At 40.6% G+C, this 19605-nt stretch overlaps 1 protein-coding gene across 1 annotated transcript in view; it reads right to left on the bottom strand.

Annotated features, from left to right (window-relative positions):
* Positions 1-19605, bottom strand: part of LOC106091163 (intraflagellar transport protein 172 homolog) — a 49721-nt gene that overhangs the window by 12299 nt on the left and 17817 nt on the right. The window contains exons 3-9 of the mRNA XM_013257601.2: positions 12678-12964; positions 12272-12495; positions 11466-11924; positions 6788-7148; positions 2546-3251; positions 634-2484; positions 269-570 (exon numbers count right to left, since the gene is read on the bottom strand). Coding sequence (XP_013113055.2) covers positions 269-570; positions 634-2484; positions 2546-3251; positions 6788-7148; positions 11466-11924; positions 12272-12495; positions 12678-12964 — 4190 coding nt within the window. The remainder of the gene's footprint in view (positions 1-268; positions 571-633; positions 2485-2545; positions 3252-6787; positions 7149-11465; positions 11925-12271; positions 12496-12677; positions 12965-19605) is intronic.

The raw sequence follows: 19605 nt of genomic DNA on the forward strand, positions 1-19605 counted from the left end.
TTACACTTAGCTGCTAATAAGACCATTATTCTGTTTTACCATATTTAACTGTGAACTGTACTAGTGGGGGGATCCAAAGTTCGGCCCGCCCGAACTTAGCTCCTTTTTACTTTATGATGATAAAAATTTCCATTTTCATTATTAGGCCAGAAATTTATATAGCAGCCCTCGTATGACAACCATTGAACATAAACTCCCTCTTGACCTCTCGCTTCAAAACGATTCTGTTTTCTTGTCTTTGGCCACTTAAATTACAACCCTTAATTACCTGCAACAAACGATAGAGAAAATCTCTTAATTTTCTCCATAAACCATCCAGGCATTCCTCTTCACGCAATGCAAAACAATCCAAGGCAATTCTGGTGTAAATATTAAAATTTGCCTCCAAGGGGGGAGCTCCATAGTTCATATACAGACCCAAAGCAGAGACACTATCACCATCTCGTATAAGCTGGGCGGCATAGAGCGCAACATATTTGTGCAGAACTGGAGGGCTGATTTGTTTGGCCTTGTCCAAGCAACGTTGCCATTGGCCTTGTTCGGCTAACATGTCCAAAGCGCTGACAATATCTGTAAGCAAAATTATATCTTAGCATGCATTCAAAATCTAGGGGTAAATCACCTGCTACGTACCTATATCCGCCAATTGTTCCACATTACCCTCACTTTTGAGACGGGTTTTTTGTTGCACTTCCACATAGGCCATTAACTCGGGATCGAGTTCTTTGGCCAGCCTTCTGGCCTTGGACCACTGTTCGGCCTTAATGAAAACATCCACCGCCTCTTTGGGCATTTCAGCAGCCAAATAAAGCTGAGCGGCTGGGCCTATTTGTTTTATCTGCAATAGACGTGGCCCCAATTGATTGGCCACTTCAATGGCATCTCTTCCCTCCAAGAATTGATTGCAAATTTCAGCAGCTCTTAGTAGAGCTCTTTCAACTGTGGCTGCATCATCGGCATTTGTGTGATCGATTTGCATAAGGCATTCGGCAGCCTTGCGGAAATCCTCCTTCTTGGCAAATTCTGCAGCTCTTTGCAAATATGACCTCGAGTCATTGGCTTGACTTCCTGAGCCTCCAGCACCACCTCCGGCGGTGCCACTACGTCTTTGCTCTTGCAGCTGCAGGCGTCTCAAATCATTCAGAGCAGCAGGGAAGTGATCTTCAGCTATGCGTATGGCCTCATCGAACATGCCCTCGTTCTTGTAATACTCGGTGATGAGATCCGGACGATGAGCCCTCAGCATAAGGTCCTCGTAATCAGAGAAGTTCCTTGTTTCCAAGGCCGCATTGGCTTGGCTGATGAGAATCTCAGCCACTGCCTCGGGCAAATGTGTTTCGGCCACATTCAAGGCAGCAGTCCAGTCACCTGCATGCGTGTACATTAGAATGGCCTCCCTGGGCTTATTGGCCTTAATGAACTCAGCTTCGGCTTGTTCAAATTTGCCCTCATCTTCCAGGGCCATAGCTATTTTGAGATGGACTTCATCCGTGGATTTGCCAGCGAAACGACAAAGGTCCATGGCAAAATCAAATTGGCCTGAATCACAAGCGAAGCCGACAGCTGTGTCCAGCAGAGCCAATTTGTTGAGAAGCCTAACGGCACTCTCAACGGGCATGGATTTTGCCCACATATATGCCACCTGATTGCTAGCGCCGTCTGTGCCCTTCTGCTTGGCCACCCGGTAGCCATCCTCCCAACGACCAGCGGAACAATACATGTGAACCACCGATTTCCAATCGCCAGCTGCCAAGTAATGAACTTCGGCATTCTTAAATTTGCCTTTGGTTTCCAAAGTACGACCCAAATGTTGGTGGGTGCTTTCGAGCAAATCTTTGTGATACCGTTCCACCAAACGTATCATGGAATCGTACAGCTCACGGCGTTTATACATGGCTATGGCCAAATCTGGTTCGTTGACAGCCAGCAAAACCTTCTCAGCATCTCGATATTTGCCCTGCTCCTCCAGACCACCAGCCAGGTTGACAAATAGATCACGCATTTCTTCGGACTTGAGATATTTCTCGCCAATAGCATATGCCTTTTCCCATTTACCATGACGATTGAGTAGTTCTATGGCTTCTTTGAAAAGATTGGCTCGAACTAAAAGATCTTCGGCTCCATCTACATCGCCAGCAAATGCCAAATGCTTTGATAAATCCAAGGCATAGCGTTGTATCTCCTCGGGTTCGTCTAGAACTTTGGCGATTTGTACTGCCTTGCGCCATTGCTTAGCACCTACAGCGGACTCCAAAGCTTTTTGTGTAGCTCCAGCTTCAATATAATGATTAATGGAGGCATCTAGTTGCTTGCGCGACACCAACCAATCACCCCATTCTTCTTCAAGGGAAGTTACCTCATCGGGCGCCAGTTGGCGAGCCAGGTCCAAGGCTCTGGCAAAAGCCCCACCCTTGCGGTATAATGTAAGGGCAGCTTCAGGGCGTGACAAGCGATAGGCTATGTCCCCGGCCATTTCAAACAATTCTGTGAAAAGGCAAAACAATTTTCAAGAGATAATCAAATTGGTTCATAGACCCTAACTTACCCGTGTTGACCAAACCCTCAGTTACTTTCATCATCAGAGAATGATCATCCATTAGATGAGGGGTCTTCAAGGCCAATCTTGCTGCCCTGGCTGGCTTGTTGGCTTTCAAAAACAATGACATTGCTTTTTCGACTTCACCTTGTTCTTCCAGCACCTGGCCAGCTTTCTCCTCCTGCCCCGTGGTCAACAGAAAAGTCATTTGATCATCTTTCAACTGCATTAGGCCCAAATATCCCCTTATCTCCGCCAAACTGACCGCTTCATCCCACATTCTTAATTTTTTATACATATCCAATGCTGCTTCCAAATCTCCCTGCTCTAAGTAAATTCTTTCTGCCATTCTTAAGTCCGACGAAAGTAAAGCCAATTTGGCCCGTACTTCAGGACATTGTATACCCGGAGAACCTGTCGACTCTTCAAATTTATCCGCCTCCTCAACCATTTCGTTTATATAGAAAGCTTTTGAGACATTGCCTAGGGCAGCATAACAACGTTGTGCAACTCTCAAGTTGCCATCTTCCATGGAGATGATGGCCAAATTATGCCACATTGCCTTGGCGGCTGGTTTGTCACCCAGTGTTTCGAGAAAATGTATGGCTCTACCAAAATCACTGTCATTAACTGCTGTACCAAATTCCACTAGACCTTCATCGAGTTGATAGGTGTGTTCAGTGGGCCCCTCCTGTGAGCAGACCATAGTTCGACCCTGTGCGATACATAAAAACAGTAATTAAGAAGTGAGAATAAATGAGATAAGAAAATCCTACAAATAAAAGCCAAAGTATGTTTGTTTGGTCACAAAGACTAGAAATCACCTTAGCCGAATTTTTTGGCTGGTCTGAAAGATATAATATCTGAAGGGGAGCTTACCCTCCCCCTTACCCAAACTTTATAAGTGGTATATAACGGATATGAATGGCCCGTTTAAAGCGAAATTTTGTTTGTATCCCAATGTACACCAACACGGCATTCGTAAGTATAAATTTGAAGTCAAGCGACCTGGGGGGAAGGCCCTACCCTAAATCCCACAAACGGACATTTTGACCTACTGGGGCAATATGGATATCAAATGCCAGGTATTTGGGAGTAGAGAATCTGTGGCCGTCCAAATAAACATATGGACATGGACTCCCATATAGTCTCATAAATGGTTGATCTTTGGGGATAAGGTAGAAATCAGAAAACCAAATTTGTGCGGAAGAGCCTGTGGGCCACGGCAGCCTCAACAAAAGCCCTACTCGGACAATTAGGTCGGTCGGATCAAAACTCAAATAGAGTGACTGAGACTTCCATTTTGTCTCATAAATAAAAGGTCTTTATCAGTAACATAGAAATCAGAAACCCAAATTTTTGCGGAGGAGCCAGTGGGTCACGACAACCACAAAAAAGATCCTACTCGGACAATTAAAACGATCGGGACAGTACTAAAAGAAAAAGCCTTAGGGAATGGAGTACGAACACATCAAAGTCAAAAAATCCAACCTTAGGTACTAAGATCACAGATACTAAGACCTCAGAAACAACGACTTAAGAATCTATTGTCTCAGATTGTACAACACGATACAAAAATGTATCTTCTCAGTATTACGACTTTAGAATCTGGGTCCACAGAATCTATGACTTTAGCTTCAATAACCTAAGACGCTATGACGATGAAGAATCAGATAACTCTGAAGAATCGACCTTCCATTCCATAACGTTAAATGTATAATCTTCGCATCTACGACCTCATAGAGTATAACCCAAAAATCCACGACCTCCAAACCTTCAACTTCTGAAACTACGATATCAGAATCGATTACATCAAGATTTACAACATTAGAATGTATGACCTTCGAATCTGAGATTTGCAACTTTAATTCTATGACCTCAGCATCCAAAACCCCTTAAACTACGATGCGAAGAACAGAACAAACTTTGCAATCTCAGAATTTACGATTTGAGATCCTACGACGTCAGAATATACGATTTCAGAGCCTAGGATTTCAAGACCTATGATTTCATGACCTCAGAATCTACAACCCTTTAAACTACGATCTCAGAATTTACGGCCTCTTAAACTACGATATCACAGCTAAGATCTTAGAATCTACAATACGATATCATAATCTGCGACCTTTAAATCTACGATCTTAGAGTCTAAGATATTAGAACCTGTGAACCTTTAATCCTAGAATTTACGATTTTTGAATTTACGATCGTAGAACCTACGATCTTAAGACCTACGTTCTAAGAATCTACGATCTTAGAATCTACTATCTTTGAACCTATGATCTTAGAATCTACGATTTTAGAATATACAACCTTAGAACCTACGTTCTTAGAATTAACGACGTTAGAATCCACAATATTTAAGGCAATGACCCAAAAATCTACGACCTTAGAATTTCAGAGCCTACGATCTCAGAATGTACGACCCCTTAAACTACGATCTCAATACTATGATCATAGAATCCGCGACCTTAAAGTAAACAATATTACAATCCACGATCATAGAATTTATGATCTTAGAATCTACGATAGTAGAATCTACGATCTTAGAACCTACGATTCTACAACCTACGATCCACGAATCTACGACCTTAGAATCTACGATTTTTGAACCTACGACCTTAGAATCTACGATTTTTTAATCTACAACTTCAGAATCTACGTCCTTACAATTAACGACCTGAAAATCTACAACCTTTGAAGCTACGACCTAAAAATCTAAGATCTTATGATCTACAACCTAAGAATCTAAAATCTTAGGATCTACGACCTAAGAATCTAAGATCGAAGAGGATCTACGACCTTAGAATTTGCGACCTTAGCGTCTACGATCCTTGAATCTACGACTTAAGATGCTGCGACCTTAGAATCTGCGATCTTAGGATGTGCCACTTAAGAATCTGCGACCTTAGTATCGACGACCTTATAATTTAAGACCTTCGAACCTACGACCATCGAAATGACGACCTTAGAACCAACAACCTTAAAATCCAAGAATCTACGACCTTAGAATCTACAACTTAAGAGTCTACGAACTAAGAGTCTAGGACCTATGAGTCTGCGACCTATTAATCTACGACCTATGAGTCTACGAGCTATGAGTCGACGACCTATGAGTCTACCACCTAAGAATCTACGTGCGTAGAATCTACGACATTAGAATCTACGATCTACGATCTTAGAACCATCGATCTTAGAATTTATGGCCTTAGAATCTAAAATTTTTCAATCTACGACCTATCAGTCTACAACCTTAGAATCTACCACCTTAAAATCAACGACCTTAAAATATACTCCTTAGAATCTACGTCCGTAGAATCTACGACATTAGAATCAACTATCTACGAATTTAGAATCTACGATCTTAGAACCTACGATCTTAATTTCTACAATCTTAGAATCTACGACCTAAGAATCTACGATCTAAGAATCTACGACCTAAGAATCTACGATTTAAGAATCTAAGATCTTAGGATCTACGACCTAAGAATCTAAAATCTTAGGATCTACGACCTAAAAATCTAAGATCTTAGGATCTACGACCTAAGAATCTAAGATGTTAGGATCTACGGCCTAAGAATTTACGTCCTTAGAATCTACGATTTTAGAATCTACGATTTTAGAATCTACGATTTTAGAATCTACGATTTTAGAATCTACGATTTTAGAATCTACGACCTAAGAGACTACGACCTTAGAATCTAAGATCTTAGGATCTACGACTTAAGAATCTGCGACCTTAGCATCGACGACCTTAGAATCTACAACCTACGACCATCGAATTGGCGACCTTAAAAGAATCAACGATCTTAGCATCTATGACCTTAGATTCTACTACCTATGAGTCTACAACCTAAGAATCTATCACCTGCGTTCTTAGAAACTATTACCTTAGAATTTACGATTTTTTAATATACGACCTATCAGTCTATAACCTTAGAATCTACCACCTTTAAATCTACGCCTTAGAATCTACGTCCGTAGAATCTACGATCTATGAATTTAGAATCTACGATTATAAAACCCACGATCTTAAAACCTACGATCTAAGAGTCCCCGATCTTAGAATCTATGATTTTTTAATCTATTTACAACCTATGAATCTTCGTCCTTAGAATTAACGACCTTTGATGGTACGACCTAACAATATACGACCCATGAATTTAAGAATCTACGACATCTCTTAAATTCTTTATTTTGTCTTACACAAATCTCTTGGCTTCTGCTCTTAATAATACCTAAAGTACTTACCCCTTCCCGTATGACCTCCAAGACTTCACCTCGTATAGGCATCAGCGTTAAATGCTCAGGCAAATCGATGTTATACCAAATGGCCAAATTGTTATTGCTTTGTGCTACCACCACATCACTTTGTGGCACCCATTGCACAAATGAGATGTTATTGAGAAGCGTTTGTTTTTTGCCCGTATAAATATCAATTAGTATGAGACGCATTTTCTTGTCACGAAATAGCAATTTGTGGGCTGTTTCACTAAGCTCGATCCAATCGATTTTTGTCTCATGATTAACTTGACCAATGACCATTTGGCTAATTAGGTCCACCACACAAATTGTTTTGGCATCCAAGAGGAAGGCCAGCTTTTTGTTATCTCTAGAAGAAAACGATGGGATAGAACGAGGAAAACTAGGATTATAATCGATGAGTAGAAATATTATCACGTTTAGCACGGAATAGAATGACGGACAGAAAGACAGACGGATGGATAGACAGGCGGAAAGATGGACATGTGGAATGACGGACAGACGGAAGGATGTACAGTCGAAAGAAGACAGACAGGCAGACGGATGGACGGACAGACGGATATACAGATGGCCACATGGAAAGACAAGTGTACAAACGGAAGGACGTACAATCGAACCGATATACAAACGGACGGACGAGAGATAAACGGAAATACATACAGACGGGCAGAACCGCAAATGCATAGACAGACGAACAGACGGAGCGACAGACAGATAATCAGAGACACAGATAGGCAAATGGACGGACAGGCAGACGATAGAAGCGCAGACAGAAAGACACATGAATGGAAGGACGGACAGACTGGCGTACAGCGGGAAGGACGTAAAGACGAAAGGACGATCAGACAGATAGAAGGATGGACATCCAGACGACAGGACGGACAGACGAGAAGATAGAAGGACAGACAGACAAACCGGCAGAAAGGTAACATACAGACAGATGGACGGACAGACAGGCGGACAGTCAGGCAATACATGGACAGATGGAAGGATAGACAGATGGAAGGACGGACAGACAGAAGGATGGGCAAAAAGACAGACGGATGGGCAAAAAAAACAGACGAATGAATGGACCGATGGAGGACGCTCAGACAGAAGGACGGACAGACAGAAGGATGGACAAAAAGACAGGCGGATGGGCAAAAAAACTGACGAATCGATGGAGCGATGGAAGGACGGACAGACAAAAGGACGTACAGATGAAACGATGTACAGATAGAAGGACAGACGGGTCGACGGATGGACAGACAGACAAATGGATGGACGGATAGACAGATGGATGCATGGAAAGGCAGGCGTACAGACGGAAGGACGTACAAATGAAATGGCATACAAAAGGACGGACGAACATACGTAAGGACGGGGAGATCGACGGAAAGGCATACAGACGGGCAGAACCTCAAACCAACTGACAGTCGGAGAGACAGACAAATAGTCAGAGAGATGGACAGACGGATGGACAGATTGACGAGAGAAGCACAGGCAGTAAGACAGAAGGAAGGATGGACGGACGAATACGCTGGCTTACAGTGGGAAGGACGTACATGCGATAGGACGTACAGTAGAAACGACGTACAGACAGTCGGAGACAGTCGGAGAGACAGACAAATAGTCAGAGAGATGGACAGACGGATGGACAGATTGACGAGAGAAGCACAGGCAGTAAGACAGACGGAAGGATGGACGGACGAATACGCTGGCTTACAGCGGGAAGGACGTACAGGCGATAGGACGTACAGTAGAAACGACGTACAGACCAAAGGACGAACAGACAGATAAACAGATGGATAGGCAGGCTTACATACGGAAGGACGTGCAGACGAATTGACTTACAAACGGACGGAGAATCAGGCGAAAGGACGGAGAGATAGACGGAAAAACATACAGACTGCAGGATGGACAGAAAGGTAGATCGAAAGACATACAAATGGGCAAAAAAGGTAAACGGACAGACGAACAGACAGAGAGACAGACAGATAGTCAAACATACAGACAGGCAAATAGACGGGTAGACAGGTGTACAGCCAGACGATAGACGGACAGAAAGATAGATGGATGGATGAACAGCCGGTAGGACGGAAAGGTGGAAGAACGGGCAGACGGAAGGACGTACAGTCGAAAGGATGTAGAGATGGAAGGACATACAGGCCGACGGATGGACGAATAGACAAAAGGATGGAAGGACAGACGTACAGGCGGAAGGACGAATTGGGTTGCCCAAAAAGTAATTGCGGATTTTTTAAAAGAAGTAAATGCATTTTTAATAAAACTTAGAATGAACTTTAATCAAATATACTTTTTTTACACTTTTTTCTAAAGCAAGCTAAAAGTAACAGCTGATAACTGACAGAAGAAAGAATGCAATTACAGAGTCACAAGCTGTGAAAAAATTTGTCAACGCCGACTATATGAAAAATCCGCAATTACTTTTTGGGCAACTCAATACAATTAAAATGACATAAAAACGGACGGACGAACATACGGAAGGACGGAGAGATCAACAGAAAGATATACATACGGGCTGAACCGTAAACGCATAGGCAGACGAACAGATGGAGAGACAGACAGATATACAGATAGGCAAATGGACAGACAGACACAGACAGTAAAACAGACGGATGGATGGATGGACGGACAGACTGGCGTACAGCGGGAAAAACATACAGAAAGATAGACGTATGGATAGACAGGCTTACATAGGAAAGCACTTAGAGACAAATTGACCTACAACCGGACGGACAAACAGGCGAAAGGGCGTAGAGATAGACGGACGGACATACAGACGGCTGGACGGACAGACAGGAAGATAGAAAGACCCACAGACAAACCGGCAGGAAAGTAAATGGAGGACAGACTGAGTGACAGACAGATAGTCAGACATACAGAGAGGCTGTGGATGGACAGACAGGACGGACAGAAAGACGGACGGATGGATGGACTGGTGGAAAAATGGACAGATAGAGAGACGGACAGATGGAAGGACGGACAGACGAAAGGATGTACAGATGGATGGTCAGGCAGATGGATGGTCGGAACGACAAACAGATGAACGATCAGACGGATAGACGCATGAAAGGACAGGCGTACAGACGGAAGGACGTAAAAACGAAAAGATATATAGACGGAAGGACTCACATAAGGAAGGACAAAGAGAACGACGGAAAGACATACAGATGGGCAGAACAGCAAAAGGACAGACAGACAGACGATAGAGTACAAATAGTAAGACAGAGGGATAGATGGACGGACGGACAGACTGACGTACAGCGGACAGGAAGGACGTACAGACGAACAGACAGATAGAGGGATAGACAGGCGTACAGAGAAAAGGACATACAGACAAATTGATCTACAAACGGACGGACGAACAGGCAAAAAGACGGAAGGACATTCGGACGGCAGGACGGACAGACAGGTAGGTAGAAAGACAGACAGGTAAATAGAAAGCCAGACATACAGGCATACAGACGGAAGGACGTAAAAACGAAAAGACATATAGACGGAACGACTAACATAAGGAAGGACGGAGAGAACGGCGGAAAGACATACAGATGGGCAGAACAGCAAAAGGACAGACAGACAGACGATAGAAGCACAGACAGTAAGACATAGGGATGGATGGACAGACTGGCGTACAGCGGGATGGACGTACAAACGAAAGGACGAACAGACGTACGGACGGCAGGACGGACAGACAGGTAGATAGAAAGACAGACAGACAGACAGTTAAATAGAATGCCAGACAGACAAACGGGCAGAAAGGTAAACGAACAGGCAGAGGAACATGTAGATAGTCAGACATACAGACAGGCGGACAGTTAGACGACAGACGGACAGAAAAGCAGGCGGATGGATGAACAAGAGGAAGGGCGGAGAAAAAGACAGACGGATTGATGGAACGACGGACAGATGGAAGGACGTACAGTTGAAAAAACAGACAGGCTGACGGACAGACGAATAGATAGATGGACGCATGGAAAGACAGAAATACAAGCGGAAGGTCGTAAAAACGAAATGATGTACAAATGGACGAACGAACAAGCGGAAGGACGGAGAGATCGACGGTAGAGCATACAGACGAGTAAATCCGTGAACGGACAGACAGATAGTCAGAGATAAAGACAGACGATAGAAGCGCAGACAGACGGATGGATGAAAGGACGGAAGGACGTATAGTTGGATGAACAGATAGGCCGACGGATGGACGGACAGACAAATGGACAGACGGATAGACAGATGGGCGCATGGGAAGACAGAAGTACAAGCGGAAGGACGTAAAAACGAAATGACATACAAATGGACGGACTTACATACGAGAGGACAGAGCAGTCGACGGTAGGACACACAGACGGGCAGAACCACAAACGGACAGACAGACGAATAGACGGAGAGATAGACATATAGTCAGAGATACAGACAGACGATAGAAGCGCAGACAGTAAGACAGACGGAAGAAGTATAGCTGAAAGGACAGACAAGCAGAACGATGGACGGACAGACTGAAGGAATAACGATCAAAAATGTAAAGTTTATGCATGGGGTCTCAGGGCAATAATTTAAGCTATTAGAAACTATATGACAAATTTAGTATAACCCCCATGCTGCAGTGAAGGAGTGCGAGTTTTTATTTTGCCGGCTAATGACAACTTTCAGTTCTTATGCTTACCTTGTAGTTCCTCGCTCGTTCAGGCGCACCGATATCACATGGGGGTTAACAAATTCCGTTCTCACCGAACCCAAAATTTGTGGCTCCCCATATTCGACCAAACTCAATTCGCCCACGTTAAATATCAAACAGACAGTGGGATTTTCAAAATAGAAACGCTCATGCCGACCTGAAGCTGTCCATGGCACCTCACTGACCAGATTCCTTGTGAGATCACACAATATAAGAGATTCCTCTGTGCGAGCCACCAAATAATTGTCCTTGCCCATAATACGCACATCATCGATTTCTAAACCCAACTGGGATTCAATGGTCATTTGTTCGTTGGGTTCTTGTAGCGAACGTACCAGCAATTGACTGGGTGCAACAAAAATTAATTCAAATTTATCCTGCCATATGGTGCGTTTCAACACTGATTCAAATATGATAACAGCACCCGTCACACTTGACATGGCAAGTCTAAGGGTAGAACAAAGAGGAGAATTGTTATCATAGAATACAATTTCATTTTGGTAAAGAGTAAGGAAATGAAATCGTAAAGGCAGGGGATATTTTTTAAAGATTTAATCATGTTAAGTTAAATGCTGGCAAAATTTGCAAGAGCATATATATTTCCAAATTATTATCCACGAATGCCAATAAACATATATTTCCACTTTGTGCAAAGTTCAAAGTTCACCAAAATTTTGTATGAAACCCATTTTCATAAACAAAATGAAAATATTCAAATTGTCTCTTGCCTTAATCGATTTGCTTCCCCACACAATTTCCACTTGATATTAAATGTCATACTAATCTTCATTTACCTTGCACCATCCCGGCGCCAGAGCAAACAGGTGACTGTATAAAAGAAATTTATATCCTTGGTAGCACTCTCACTCCAAGCAGCCAGACGGGGACTCCAGGTAAATATGCGTATGCGGTCGTAGCTGCCAAAGGCCACGGCCTGTCCATTGGGGCTGCAGGCAGCCACGGTAAATTCACGTTCACCATCCGTACGTGAGTAATCAAATGTGCGAACTTGTCGTCCCTGAAGTGTTTGGAAACATATTTTTTCATTACTTAAATCGGTACAACCCACACCTACTACTACTACTGCTTAGAGCGACGATAAAGCCACGCGGCAATTTTATTACATGTTTATGGCCACGTTACAGTGTGTCCTTATTGTGATTTCACTCCATACCCCCCTCCTTCACATTTTTTACTTACCATACTGTCGTAGAAGACAATGCGTTGATCACATCCACCCACACAGAATCCGCCTTGTGGCCAGGCCAAGGCAAAGGGTGGCACTGGATGTTGTATTATACGACCCGATGGTTCATTACCCTCATCCACCAGAAAGAAACGTATAATGGTGCCATCATTGTGACCGGACAGAAAGGCGGTACCCCTGGTGTTGGGGGCCAATGAAACGCATATACTTTCGGCCCCATAAAGACTTTGAGATTTATTTGTTTTGCAGTGTAAAGCACGCACTTTTCCATCATCGAGACCTGTAATAAAGGACATGAGAAAATGTTCTCGTTGGTAATAAAAATTAGTTTGGAATAAAATGACAAATTCCATCACAACATACACTTGTCAACTGGGAAATAAAGTGAAAACAAAGTTGAAAGTGTGTTAAAGAATAATCCATTCAACCAATGGTTAACTTCCAATTTTTTAAGTCATTTCGGCCAATAATAATAGGAAACAATGAGCTAGCCTCTTTAATGGAGTGCCTGTGAGAAATACACCATAAAACGGGGATATGACAGCTATGGCATTCCGTTTGAAACGCATAGAAGTAGAGATCGTCTGTCTTTTAAAAACAAGCCAGCTATCAGTTGCACATCAGTGCAAAAGCAATATTATTAGTTCTAAAAGCTTCCCATACAGCTTAAAAAAAATTTTAAAAACCAACAACTTTTGTCGAAAAAGCGAGGACAAAATTTGTTAATTTTCCTGCAACAATTTATTTTGAATCTCAACGACCCAAAGTAAAAATTTGTAGTTGAAAGGCACTTTTTGCAAGCTTACATATAGGATGGGTTAGGTTAAGAAGAGTGTGCGTATATTAATTTGCCCCATGCTTCTATCGACATATACCTAAGCCAGAAAATTTAAGTCAGGAATTTCATAGTGCTTATAAAATCCCTAATTGTTTTCGATACCACGCCCCCTAGTAAGTTTATGTCTGGTATTGTATCCTAACCTAAGTGCCGGTGTCTGTTAGCCGCGAAAGCCGGGCAATGACATAGGAAATGCTCCAACGTTTCATCATCTTCTCCACAAGCCCTACACATGCTATCACCAGCCGCACCGATTTTACATAAGTGAGCTCGTAGTCCTATGTGTCCTGTTATGATACCAAGTGATTTACCGACCTCCTGCTTGCTTCTTTTCAGTAATATCCTCGTCTTCTCACGATCTGGATTCCCCCATAGGATTTTTGCCGTCCTACGGACCGTTTCACTGTTCCACAATGTTGCATGCGTCGGACTGCGTCGAACTGAAAGGCTTCGGGTTAATCAAGCTTATTGACGGCAGTCATCTGGCCTTCACTGCCAAATCGTGCGCTTTTTCATTCCCCTTTACTCCCCTATGGCCCGGCGCCCGAACGGTGCTGATCTGCTGTCATTCTCAGAGACATCGTAAATCTCCTTCTTACACTCCAAGACTGTTTGTGACTTTACCGTCCTGGTTGTTATTGTCCTTATAGCCAGTTTACTATCCGTAAAGATGTTAACACTCGATGCCCTCACGCATTCTGTGATCGCCCGGTTCTCCGCCTGCAGGACCGTGTTATGGTCGGGCAGTCTAAAACATAGCTCAGTTCCTGGGTTCTCAATGTAGACCCACAGGCCCATGGCTCTCTAGCTTTGATCCATCCATGTAACTTGATCTTCCAGATGGCAATACTAGGTTTCCGTCTATCCAAGACTGTGCCGCTGCACAGTGGGCCAAATGGCAAAAAAATTGGAAATAAGTCTACAACTTTTTATCTGTTGATTTTAGCCATACAAAATGTTCTAGACATTTGTAGAGGAGGACATAGGCTTTCAGAAAAGTGCTGTTGTTGGTCCATATCTTTAATACAGGGTGAGCTACAGGGTGTGAAAGTTGACCACTTTTGACTTCTCCAAGCTTCTGGGGGCCATAACTTTTGATCTACTCAACCGATTTACATGATTTAGGACTCTAGAGAAAGAGCTTGACAAGATCTAAAAAACTTATGCATAAAGTACCATGCCATCGTGTACTGTTAAGGAGTTATGAATTGTTTAATTTTAAAATATGAAAATTTGGCCTTGGTTTTTTTCAGTGTTTTTTAAATAACTCCGTCAATTTTAAAGCTATAAACTTCATACTTCACACAAATTATGCCAGCATATGTGTGCATAAAATACAAAAGGAATCACGTGAATATCTTTGGCGGTTTAAAAATGGCATCGTTTTCAATATGAAAAATATTTTTTTTGTCAAAAAATTGCAAAATTTTTCAAAAAAGATACTCCCATTTCCTTTAAGTTTTCGCAAACTTTGGCCATCAAAGCATTATCATTTCTTTCCATTTTCACAAAGTCGAGGTATTAAGAAAAGTTTTAAGTGCTAATTTGGCTAATTTCGATATCAAACAACACCGTTATCTTAAGACCAAAATGGCCAATTTTTTTACTAAACTTCAAAAGTTTCTCACTGGAAAAAAAGTTCCACGGGGATTTTTTCGCTTTTTTTGAACTTAAATGAAAGCTTAAAATGTTCCCAACATTTTAAGGTATGTCTCGCCATATCCTAGCCATAAATGAGATCGTAGCGATCAAAATACTGAAAAAAGTCAATTTTCAAGTAGTGCTATATTCATTGCTAAAAAACAAGTATTACGTCACATTTTATTGCAAAGATGTTAAATAAACTTTTATTTGGTAACACTTCTTCTACAAAACACAAAAAGAATCATGGAAATATCTCTATTCTATTCCATTTTATGGAACCGGCAATAAAAAAGTCAATTTTTCAAAAAAGTCGAATTTCCCAAATTTTGTTTTTGTTGTCCTAATTGCACATGACACACTATAGCCATATTTACGCAACATACCTTATCGTAAAGGAAATTTTCATACCTTTCCAACGATGTATAAAACATTTCTCAACTCGGATTCTATCTACTCTAAAATTCATTTACACTTCATTAAACTCTATATAAAAATGTCTATTTGTGAAATGGAACCTTATATGGGGCCTACACTAAAACATTGATAGATTTGCCCAGGGTTTACAATACAAATGTGTTAGAATAAAAAAAGGTCTCCTGCCAAAGTTTAAAAAAATTGGAATAAAAATATGTGTTTTAGAGCGAAAACACTTCGCATCGGCGTGCGTTTATATGTATATTAGCTACTCCCAAAATAAAAAAGCATTTTAGTTTTGTATTATTTGATTTTATTCTCTACCAAATAATCTAAGGTATCAAAATTTAAAAGCTCTTTAATTTGAATGGCATCGGGATCGTCCTTATCTATATCGTCACATATTTTTGGTAGCCATTTAGTTCTGATGCTGTATAGTACCGGATCAGACGATAACAATAAATATTGAAGTAAATCATAATTTTGGTTAAATTTGGTGCTCTTTCGGGTATTGAAAAGCCGGAACTGTTTAACATCTCTATTACGGGATTCCTGAGCTTCTTCTGTAAGTTCTCCTAACGGAAGTATGTTGTATTCCACAATTTCCTTGCCATGATGTAAGACTTTATGTACTGTCGGTGTTAAAGCTTTCCACGAATATAAATCAGATAAAATGTTTTTTGTGTCATTACTATAAGCTTCAAATTTGGTTGAATTTATCATCTTTTTGCTATTGATTACAGCCAAAATCACTTTGAATCGTCTTAGCAAGTGTTCATCAAGACCGGTTATTTTAGATGTCGATACGGGGTCCTCAAAAAACCGCCTTGCCGAGTTGCCATCATTTGTGCTTCCGTATCCGTAAAGAGGTTTATCTATTATAAGTCCCTTTTGTTTAAACTCCAACTGGATTCGATTCTTCTCTTCCTGCCTCATTTTGTGAAGATCTTGGTTGTTTCTAGCAGAGACATCGCGGTTTCCAGGGCTAGTCCGATATTTAAGGTCATACGATAAATGCAAACAATACTCCATGAATCGAATTCTACAGTGCAGTGGCGAAATACCGAAATTGAGCGCATTTTCGTTTACTAAATTTTCATCAGACTTGTCCTCGAATTGCCCATTCTTCTTGCCACAAATATTGCATCTCCAATTGGACATAACGCCAGTTAATGCGTTTGCCACCTTTCCATCGATCATAGTGAGTTGTAGTTGAAACGAAACTTTTATATTTCTTCCCAATTGGTTTATAACAATCATGGGTAATGCAGCAATTTCTTCCTTTATTTCGTTCACCAAAGATCGTGTTGTGTTCCGGTCTTCCTTTGTATACTCAAACCGAATTGGGCGACATAAATATTTTGACCCAGGTGTTCTATTTATCCATATATCTTGAAATGCATTTTCTTTCGATGATGAAGATTGGTCCTTGTACAATCTCATTCTCAATGGTACTAATGATGCCATGAAAATTGATGCGAAGTTGGTATCTATTTCTGTTTGTTGCTTATATTCGGAAAATCCAGATGATCCATCACAACCCCATTTGCTGATCAAAACCACTTCGGAATTATTACATGTGTTCAACTGTTCTTCAGTAAAATTAGAAATAATTCTAACAGCTGTATTTTCAACAAGATCAGCAAGTTTCACTCTTGCTTTTAATTCGTCCACGTATATATTTGATGGCACCATTTTCGTCCTGGTGTTGTACAATTTATGTTTTGAGGGTAAACAACCCCATCCTTTTTCACGAAGAGCCTTCCTCATTGTTGAGTATTTGTTTCTTGAGAGGCCTAGGTTCAAAATCAGGGCCAGTGCATCTTCCTCCGTGAATTCTGTAGTCGATTTTGGAGTTGGAATACTTTCTACCATTCTCTTTACCCTTTTCGGAGATGCTAATGGTAAAACATCGACAATTCGTCCAACATTTTTTGGTTGTGTTTTTAACAATGCTGTTTTGAACGTATCTTTTATTAAATTTGGCGGATGTGCCGCCAATAGTTCCTCTTGTTTTTTCTTTTTGGTTTTCTCCGTAACTTCGTCGTATGCTTTGCTAGGCCGGCCGGGAATCAGCGGTTTAATTTCAATAAGTAGATCCGATTTCAGCCACTTCTCATACATTTTGAAAAACTTGATTTTTGCGAATGAACATTCTGGCAACCTTCTCTCAAATGATTTGTAGAATTTTTCAAGTTTGTCTAAAGCGTCTTTATTTAGCCTTATTCCATATATGTGGTCCAAAGTGTAAACAAGTTCCTTAAATGACTCCGTGTATGATTTGGAATCATTTTTGATGTCCCATACAATTTTCGAAAGAGTGGAATACTTCAGTATGACTTCCATAACTTATAAATGTCCTTTACGCCTCTACAAAATATAATGAAGAAAATTTGGATTTTGTTCAAATATTTATGCAATATATTCACAATTAATGACCCATTTCAGGTATCAGACGCAATCGTAAAAAGGGGTCCAAAGTGCCTCTTTTTACTTACTCTTCTATAATTATTTACCTGGACTCGAATTTGGTTAAAAAAAATGACAATGAATTTTTTATGGGTAGGTTTTTTCACATTCATTGATACGGTGGATTTCCTGGGAATTCGACATAGCGAAACAGGTAACATTTGTCTGCATCAAATCTTAACACAAATATATATATATATGCAGGTATATTTCTAGGTTACACTTTTTATTCAAAAATCATCAGCTTACATTAAAAATAGATGTAGGTACTATACAAACGCACGCCGATGCGAAGTGTTTTCGCTCTAAAACACATATTTTTATTCCAATTTTTTAAACTTTGGCAGGAGACCTTTTTTTATTCTAACACATTTGTATTGTAAACCCTGGGCAAATCTATCAATGTTTTAGTGTAGGCCCCATATAAGGTTCCATTTCACAAATAGACATTTTTATATAGAGTTTAATGAAGTGTAAATGAATTTTAGAGTAGATAGAATCCGAGTTGAGAAATGTTTTATACATCGTTGGAAAGGTATGAAAATTTCCTTTACGATAAGGTATGTTGCGTAAATATGGCTATAGTGTGTCATGTGCAATTAGGACAACAAAAACAAAATTTGGGAAATTCGACTTTTTTGAAAAATTGACTTTTTTATTGCCGGTTCCATAAAATGGAATAGAATAGAGATATTTCCATGATTCTTTTTGTGTTTTGTAGAAGAAGTGTTACCAAATAAAAGTTTATTTAACATCTTTGCAATAAAATGTGACGTAATACTTGTTTTTTAGCAATGAATATAGCACTACTTGAAAATTGACTTTTTTCAGTATTTTGATCGCTACGATCTCATTTATGGCTAGGATATGGCGAGACATACCTTAAAATGTTGGGAACATTTTAAGCTTTCATTTAAGTTCAAAAAAAGCGAAAAAATCCCCGTGGAACTTTTTTTCCAGTGAGAAACTTTTGAAGTTTAGTAAAAAAATTGGCCATTTTGGTCTTAAGATAACGGTGTTGTTTGATATCGAAATTAGCCAAATTAGCACTTAAAACTTTTCTTAATACCTCGACTTTGTGAAAATGGAAAGAAATGATAATGCTTTGATGGCCAAAGTTTGCGAAAACTTAAAGGAAATGGGAGTATCTTTTTGAAAAATTTTGCAATTTTTTGACAAAAAAAATATTTTTCATATTGAAAACGATGCCATTTTTAAACCGCCAAAGATATTCACGTGATTCCTTTTGTATTTTATGCACACATATGCTGGCATAATTTGTGTGAAGTATGAAGTTTATAGCTTTAAAATTGACGGAGTTATTTAAAAAACACTGAAAAAAACCAAGGCCAAATTTTCATATTTTAAAATTAAACAATTCATAACTCCTTAACAGTACACGATGGCATGGTACTTTATGCATAAGTTTTTTAGATCTTGTCAAGCTCTTTCTCTAGAGTCCTAAATCATGTAAATCGGTTGAGTAGATCAAAAGTTATGGCCCCCAGAAGCTTGGAGAAGTCAAAAGTGGTCAACTTTCACACCCTGTAGCTCAC

This window comes from Stomoxys calcitrans, chromosome 1, assembly GCF_963082655.1.
Source record: "Stomoxys calcitrans chromosome 1, idStoCalc2.1, whole genome shotgun sequence".
NCBI lineage: Eukaryota > Metazoa > Arthropoda > Insecta > Diptera > Muscidae > Stomoxys > Stomoxys calcitrans.